The sequence below is a fragment of the Pelobates fuscus genome, chromosome 6, assembly GCF_036172605.1.
Source record: "Pelobates fuscus isolate aPelFus1 chromosome 6, aPelFus1.pri, whole genome shotgun sequence".
Taxonomy (NCBI): domain Eukaryota; kingdom Metazoa; phylum Chordata; class Amphibia; order Anura; family Pelobatidae; genus Pelobates; species Pelobates fuscus.
This window is the reverse complement of record NC_086322.1, coordinates 234,429,132-234,437,933: the sequence shown is the minus strand read 5'-3', so window position 1 is coordinate 234,437,933 and position 8,802 is coordinate 234,429,132. Positions and strand designations below refer to the sequence as shown.

Below are 8,802 nucleotides of genomic sequence, written 5' to 3'. Positions count from 1 at the left end.
GGTTCTCCGCCGCCAGCAGCGGGTGACCCTCCTGCGGTGTGGTCGGTATACGGGAGGGATTCTCCTGGTGTGCCCCCGTCCGTAAGTGTAGGCCGGCTTTGCCCAGGGTCTGCCTCCGCCGCCTCTTGGCCCCTACCTGCTTCACCTCCTCGTGCTGAGTGAGGGTTTGTTGGGTTCTCCGCCACTCCAGCCTCTCCCAGAAGCATTGGAACAGAGCGTCCAGTCGTTCATGTAGGGGCTGAGGGGGTGTTAGCTCAGCTGTGAGGTCTGTGTTCGCCATTTTGTGTACGGTCGCTTGTTGGAGTGGTACGAGCTTTTGGCTCTCGCCAGTGTTCGTCATCTTCGTGGTCGTGGATTGCATGCTAGTGCGGACCGGGATAACCCCCACTGGTCCCGAGGGGGGAGGGAAGGCCCGATGCTTCGGGTGCTTCGTAGTTTGGTGGCCCGGGAGAGCGGCCGTCTCTCTCCGGCCCAGCATGATGTAGGCCTCAGGCCACCGGACTGGCTTCGCAGCGGGCATCGAGTCGTGCTTGGTGTCCCCCGGTACCCCTGTCTTCATATTACAAAGTAGGGTGAGTTGGGGTACAGAATTGCTTGGTTTACCGCTGATTTTCGCCAAAAACTGGAATCAGGCTCAGGAGCTCACTGAAAGCGTGTCTGTGCTTCTCCCCGGTCAGGCCCCGCCCCCCCAGCAATACCAATTAATGTTTCATATTCCAAACCTGGCCAAGCTAACATTGCAGAGATTATACTCCAAAAGGCTAGGCCTGTAGAAACTAACCATTTGAGACACTAACCCATCCAATGTCCCAAATAACATTATAAAATAGACGTGCAAAGGGAATCTACAAAATTGTGGTCAGGAAATCTAAAAAGTGGCATGGAACATTGCGAGTTTTGCTGAAGCTCAATAATCCAGAGCTATGCAGGGATCAAATTTCGAAAGTTACCTTTTACTGTATGGATGGTGCTTACCAGTACATTTTAGAATTACAATAAGGGAACATTCCGGACATATAAAGCACTTCAACTTGCTGAACTGTTTTATGTGTCTCGAGTCTTGACATCGAGTCATTTTCTTGACAGATTATAAAAGAGACAATTTCAGTAGAGATGGACATGTTTATAACTGGGGGCAAAAACACGTCCTTGGCTGTGAGCCGGTCAAAGAGCTAATGGACGTGGCTGGTACACTAGGCTAGAGTGTACCTGCCTTCCCATCTTCTGTATTACAAATCATTTAGAAGCATTGGAAAGTTGTGCTTTCAAATGCATCATAGCAACTTTGCAAGAGAAGCCAAGACGGTGCAACCCAAACATGTTAAAAAAGTTCAGATTAATGAGCCCCACCGACAGTGTCATATAGAGTAAATGTTTTTTCTGACAGTAGTTTAAATGAAGAATGAATGTTATCCTACGTCTTCTACATAATTAAAATTAAAAAATAAAAGGCATAAGAAGTTGCAAGGAATGTTGGGGGAATATTAAAAAAAAAAAAGGCAGATTTCTCTTGAAGTGAGAACCTATAGCATTTCAGCAAGTTGAGGTACTTAAGGGGAGTGCATTCATAAGTTGGGAATATTGTTACTACTTTGTCTCAACACAGTTGAATGACTTTACGACAAACAAAGTCACAAACAGACATAGTATACAGACATACAGACAAATATATAGATATAAATATAAATATTCGGAAATATAGTCAAAGATAGCTGGGAACAAAAAGAATAAACACTGCCATTAATATAAACAGTAAAACACAGTGAGGTAAAGGGTAAAGCAACACCATTATGCAGAGTGAAAAATTGAAAATAATACTAAAAAATATACAAAGAGAAATATACAAAGTGATACACAGTTTGTAATCTATAAAGAGATACATGGTTAGTAAAATATATACAGAGTAACAATAATTCAAGAGTATAAACCGTGACACTATCAGAGTTGTGCCAGAGTTAGTTTGGGCATATGCCAAAAGCTCACAGTCAAAGCATAGTGAAAGGGGCTAGATGTGCTGCAATTAAAAACTTGGTTTTATGTTTAATTACATACACAAATTATAACATTTAAAAAAAAAAACATCTGATCTTTAACTCTTCTTTGACTCCAATTAAAATGTTGATAAATGTGCTTGAACAAGCAGGCTCTAACCATCCGCTTTCAAAATGTCAAAGATTAGTGTATAAGGCTCAGATGAAATCAATTCCCTCTGCTATTGCAAAATGGAATTTTGATATGGGAACAAATATTAATGTGAAGGAATTGAACCGCTCTCTTAATGCATTATACAAAGCATGTAATTGTCTAAATATACATCAGGCCCACTAGAAGTAATGAATAGGTGGTACTTGACCCAACTAAATTGGGAAAAAAATGTTTCCCTCTCCGATCATTTCTGTTGGAGATGTTCAGAACAATAAAGCTAACAATACAAACAGTAATTAACGTTTATCATCATTTAGCTACAAGTAATATGCACATGGTAATAGATATAACACTTTGGTTTGTCTTGGAGCTGTAGTTGGTAACTGGCTTCCCCCAATTTCCTCATTCATAAAAGTACTGAATTCAAGAATATTTCCACTTTAATGAATTAACTGGGAATAATTTGGGAACACACCCCTGTAGACAAGCTGATAGGCAGTAGTGCTTCCTAATTCATAGAAGTGAGAACTACATGTTTAGTAAATTCTTCCCAATGAGAAGCATTCTGTTGGGTGATCACCTCATTTGATTGGCACATTCACAACAATGGTAGCACATGCACAGAAAGGGAGACAGTTGCCATTGACACTAGTAATACACAGCTATCAATTTATCCCCTTAAGGACACATGACATGTGTGACATGTCATGATTCCTTTTTATTTATGAAGTTTTGTCCTTAAGGGGTTAAACAGTAAAATAATACCAAGGGGAAAACACATTGCATTATTCAAGTAACAAACTACCATTAATACATAGCCAGCAATATGCAGAGTAACAAACCAATAGTAAAACCCGGCTAATAATATACAGAGTAACAAACCACCAGTATGAACAGCTTTCAAAACAAAGAATAACAAATCACCAGAAATAGTCAGCAATGTACAGAATAATAAACTACCAGTAGTAATACACTACTTTGAGCAGGGTCTTCATCTACCTATTGTTCCTGTAACATGTTGGAATTGTCTCATTTATTGTAAAAGTTCCAATTTGTAAAGCACTGGAAAGAGTTGGCGCTATATAAATACCAATAATAATACTAACACCCTTAGTAATACTCAAGGAGTAATACAGGCATTGAAGAACCACATCTATTAATAAACCAGGCATAATAAACAGCTAGCACTACAGAGAGTAACAAACAAAAAAATAATACACATCTAGTGACATATATAGCAACATATCATTGCTAATACACGGTTTTCAAATTACCTGGCATGCACAGCAAGCAATATAAATAGTAACAAATCACCACAATAATATCACACACAGCTCCTAAAACAAAAATTTAAAAACAATAGAACACCACTAATAATGTACAGAGTATCAAACCACCAGTATCACACAGATAGTAATAAACAATAACTCACCAGGCAATATGTACATAACAAACAACTAGTAATACATGCTAAGCAATTTATAGAATACTACTCCACCAGTAGTCTACACTGAGCAAATATATAGAGTAAACCACCAGGATACACAATGAGCAAATATATAGAGTAAACCACCAGGATACACAATGAGCAAATATATAGAGTAAACCACCAGGATACACAATGAGCAAATATATAGAGTAAACCCCCAGGATACACACTGAGCAATATGTAGAGTAAACCCCCAGGATACACACTGAGCAATATGTAGAGTAAACCCCCAGGATACACACTGAGCAATATGTAGAGTAAACCAACAGGATACACAATGAGCAATATGTAGAGTAAACCTAAGTAATATATACCAAGCAATGTATTAAATACCACATCACCAGTAATACAGACTGACTAATATAAACAGTAATAGCTGCTGAGCAATATATAGATTAAACTACCATGTACTGTGCACTATGTACACGAGTAACTTACAATCAGTAATACACATTTAGTAATATACAGAGTAAATGCCAGAAATGCCAAACTAGCAAAATAAAATAAATAAAATACACATTTAGTAATATTTACAGTGATTATTCCCAAAGCAAAATACAATTTGTGATTTTTACCCTAAACGCCAAATTGTAACCAATTAAAAGCCAAATGGAATAAATTAGGATAAAATGGCCGAGCTGTGACAATTGCTGTGAGAGATTTTTTTAGGATCAGCTATATGTGCCCAAATTTTGCCAATCAGCTTTTGATTCGTTGCAATTTCGATGTTTAGTGAATAAACCCCATATTATAAGAAATATCCATACAGATACTATAGTGTACAGACAGAAATATACACGGTAACACACAACTGGCAACATTAAAATAGTTAACACACCAAGTTTATACAAACAAACACAATTTCAGTAATCAAGCAGGAATACAAAAGCAGAATTAATACTACTAAAAAAATAAATAATAAAAAACCAATATATATATATATATATATATATATATATATACACACATATAACACGCTAAATCTCACAGTTATCAACACAAAAAGGTCAAGGAAACGTTACGACATAGAGTAAAAAAAAAATCATGAACACTTTTTTTTCAGTAAAATATATAATGACACGCTATCAGTAATAATTATATGTTCAGTAATGCATTTATCGCATTATTTAATACATTATCAATGTATTACTACACACACAAAAAAGGCACCAGACAAAAAAAAAAGAAATAGATAGAAATACACAATCGGCCAAACCATTAAGAATAAAAATACAATGTTTCTTTTGCTCAGGGACGTTAATACGTAAATAAAAAACAGGCAGAACTAGATCCAACCAGCAAGATAATAACAAACATACAACTGGTAACAAACAGCACCAAACCCTCCTTCCCTAAAGTAAAGGCAATACATTTCCCCGAAGCCACAATTGCTAAAACCACAGCTCTTTGAGGAATGGCAGCCCAGTGTAATCATCACAGGGTCAATTGGCTGTAATAGAAAAGGAAAATATGGCTCTGCTATTTCTGTAATGAATACATTTTTATAGTTACATAATAAATACATTGGCAGAGCCCAACCTCTCACTAAACTGTACGAGAGGTCTTCATTATTCTAAATAACCAGGATATGTTATATCTAGATCAATGAAGGCAAACATTACCTTGTTAACTATAGATTTGAAACATACAGTTAAATGGAACTTTAACCCCTGTGCATTCCAGATGGATACTGTAGATCTCCCTTTATCAATGCACTCCTTGGCATGTCTAAATATATCTATATAGATATGGTTTGTATTGTGCCATGCAATAAATCTTGTATTATGCTATTTTACACAAGACACGTGCTTCAATTGCTTCCACTACTTAAAATTATTATTTTTTCCATTTTATACACAGCCCAGAGTTAGCCCTGTGGGATCTATAACACTAACAGACAAATTGTTCATTAAAAGCGATTTAGATAAAAGGATGGCTGGCAAAGTATTATTATATGAACTCGTGTGTCAGGTCTCCAGTCTACAGCAGAGAAGTGCCTTTCCTGACAAGTTTTACAAATGAGAGTGGGCGTTATATTGTTATATGGCTGTTGTCTCCCATGTTGTAACAAGTAAATAAATGTTGCTTACCTAACTGTTTCTTTTAATACTGGGACTGAGTGGGAGAGACTTATTTCCCAATCCTCTTCTTTTAACAAAGACATTTAAAGAGCAGAGACACTTCGCTGCCACCAGCCCAGTGGGCTATATGAGACCACCACAGGAATTAAATGTGATAAATGATCTAGCCAGTGCTGGTATTAAAGCAAACACAGTCTGTGTTTCTGTATACTGTGTGATCCCTTATTTACAATGAGAAACGTGTACCATATACACTCCCTGCTATTCCATCATATTAGTTGAAAAGTGGATTTTGTGTGATGGCAACTAAGATGGATTTTGGACACTTGGCAGAACTTTGCTCTAATGTTAATATGTATGCACACTGATTTAATCTCCCATTTCAACTGGAAGACAGATTCTCTCCATTTTATTTATGTGTTCTTTATCAGAATGAAAAGGAGAAAAAGAAAAAGAAAAAAAAAAGGTCCCTCATTTGAAAAGGGGTCTTTTTCCTACTGCCAGATGGAACTCAAGCCAGGGTTCTTTAGATTAAAACCAAAGTCCTCAACCAATTCGACACATTTTCTTTCTTTTTTTTGTTGCTTGAGGTCTTTTAACACGTAAAAAAAAATAGTCTTGAACAATTCCAAGTTTCCCTTTGGAGGCTCTGAAGAAAGATTCTGACGCTAAAGTGTCGTTATCAGATTGATGGGCTGGGTTTGATTGAAGTTTCTTTGTCATGCAAATGTCACAGGGCATGATGGATGGGCCCAGATATCTGACAAACTTCAGGAGGTCTTCAGCCATTGGCCCCTAGAGAATCACGTGTCTCCTCAGTGAGAGACAGAGGGTTTTGAAGGCTGGCAATCCATGGATGAAAGTTTACAGCTTTGACATAGTACCTAAAGGTTGTAGGGCAGGAGGATTCCCCCAGAAACAGGTTGACCCTCCTCCATCACTGGCAGATGGACAATACCAGAATGGGCTCCTATCTGGAGTATGCAATTTGTAACCGTGGGACGAGCGCCTACTCACCCAGAGGATACCATCACCTAGACCAAGGAAACCCATCTTTTCCAGCTTGCCCGGGTACCAGTGACAGTTATAATGGAGATGGAAGATTTGTGGTTGGAGGGTCTGGAACCATCCCTAACCATCTCCATCAGCAGACCCACACGTATTCCCACCACCACCCTTCTAGCTCTGCTTTCCCCTATGCCAGCTCCATACCCTCCTATACACCTCAGGCTTGCAATCAAGGATATGGGCACCAGGTCTATCTAAATCAAGAATCAGATGGAGTTTACTTTCAGCAGTCTCAGTATTCTGCCAACACTGGACCTAGCAGCAGCCCTTTGTCTGAAGGCTACTGTGGAGGGGTGCCGGGACCTTCTCTATATCACCAGCAACCCTATGGGCAGGAACATCAAGGGTTATTACATGGATACCCCAACCAAGCCCCTGCCATGCAAGAGGAGAAGGACTTCTCATGCCCACCAGAGCAGACACTCTCCAACACGTTTGACTGGATGAAAGTGAAAAGAAACCCACCAAAGACTAGTAAGTACTAGTGCCCCCCTCCCCCTCCCCCTCTCCAGCAATGAGTTATTGCATTTACAAAAGTCAGGCCTTAAGTTCACAATATATATCTGAATTGTGGGGGCAGATCAATAATAAACCATTAATCTTCTCTGATAGCTTATAGCCCATCACATGCTCAAAGCAGTCTAAATTTTCAATTTATACCAAAACAAACCACTCATTTCTACATGCCAACACGAACATACAAATCACCCATGGGCATATATTTTTACAACTAGAATCGGGTCTAAAGTTGTTAACCAGTGCAGGGTGGCAGCATTGAATTATAATAAAGCTATTGGAATTGAATAGTAGCTAAAGGGTCTGTATTGGGAGCAATCGCTATAAAACATTGCAACATTGAGATATTAATAAGTTGCAGGAGTGGGATGTGGTACAACCGCAGTCCATGCACCTTTCTCGCATTAAAGAATGCCACTCTTTTGATTGTTATAACTGTGTCACTTTCCAACAAGTCACAAAAAATAATTTTAAAAAACAGTATTCACTTGGCAAATTAGGGACTTGGTTGACGTTAGTTATTTTTCTTTACAAGAAAGAACGATTTAAAGCCGTATGAATGCAGTTTGTAGGGAGGATAAAGTTCCAAACAGTAATTTATCGTTTTATTAATCACCTCCTTTTATAACATAGGAAGCCAATGGGTTAGGTTAATTACATATGATATTATTTGGTGTTAAATGAGCATTATTTGGTATAAAACCCATGAGTATTTAGATGGGATCTGAGGTATAGGAGTTTGTACTGAACTGAATTTAATCAAATAGATTTTAGTAATATGTCAAATAATTAAGTATTTTTTTAAAAAAATAATTAAAAACATTTTACAATTGTATAAACTTTGTTTGTGTAAATCTTTATTTTTAAAATGTATTGTCTCATTTTCCAAACAGCTAAACCATCGGATTATGGGCTAAATACCCAGCAAAACAGCATCAGAACCAATTTCACCACCAAACAGCTAACTGAACTGGAGAAAGAGTTCCACTTTAACAAGTACCTGACTAGAGCCAGGCGTGTGGAGATAGCGGCCACTCTAGAACTCAACGAGACCCAAGTAAAGATCTGGTTCCAGAACCGCAGGATGAAACAGAAGAAGAGAGAAAAGGAAGGACTGGCTCCATGTATCATACAGGGATCAACGAAGGAGAACAGTGAGATATCAGACCTTTCCAGTTCTACTTCACCAGATGCTTCTCCAAATTCAGTCTAGAATTCTTCCCAGAAGAAGATGAGCCGCCTGGACATTTTAAGGTTTACACAGATGTTGTACATAGTTTATTTTGTTCTACAAATACCTTCTTATTTATATAATGCGGGGAAAAAAAACAAAGCTACAAAGCCAATTTTGTATCTACCTAGAAAAAGAAAACTCAACAAGTCTTCTCAGGGACCCCTTGTGTTCTGGTGCAGCCATACTTTGAGATATCCCCAATTTCTTGCTGGTCTAGATTGTTATAGGGTTAGGGTCAATGTTCTTTTTGTGTATGTACATAAACAGTA

At 38.2% G+C, this 8,802-nt stretch overlaps 1 protein-coding gene across 1 annotated transcript; it reads left to right on the top strand.

Moving 5' to 3' along the window:
* Positions 1-6,662: 6,662 nt before the first annotated feature.
* On the top strand, positions 6,663-8,512 carry HOXB1 (homeobox B1). Its single transcript, XM_063425375.1, has 2 exons — positions 6,663-7,257; positions 8,193-8,512. The coding sequence occupies exons 1-2, from the start codon at positions 6,663-6,665 to the stop codon at positions 8,510-8,512; spliced, it is 915 nt and encodes a 304-aa protein (XP_063281445.1).
* Positions 8,513-8,802: the final 290 nt, after the last annotated feature.

Excerpts from the sequence above, each read along its gene's own strand:
- HOXB1 (XM_063425375.1), top strand. The coding sequence starts at position 6,663 with ATGGACAATACCAGAATGGGCTCCTATCTGGAGTATGCAATTTGTAAC. Across the intron at positions 7,258-8,192 it reads AAGAAACCCACCAAAGACTA|CTAAACCATCGGATTATGGG; the intron begins GTAAGTACTAGT and ends TTTTCCAAACAG.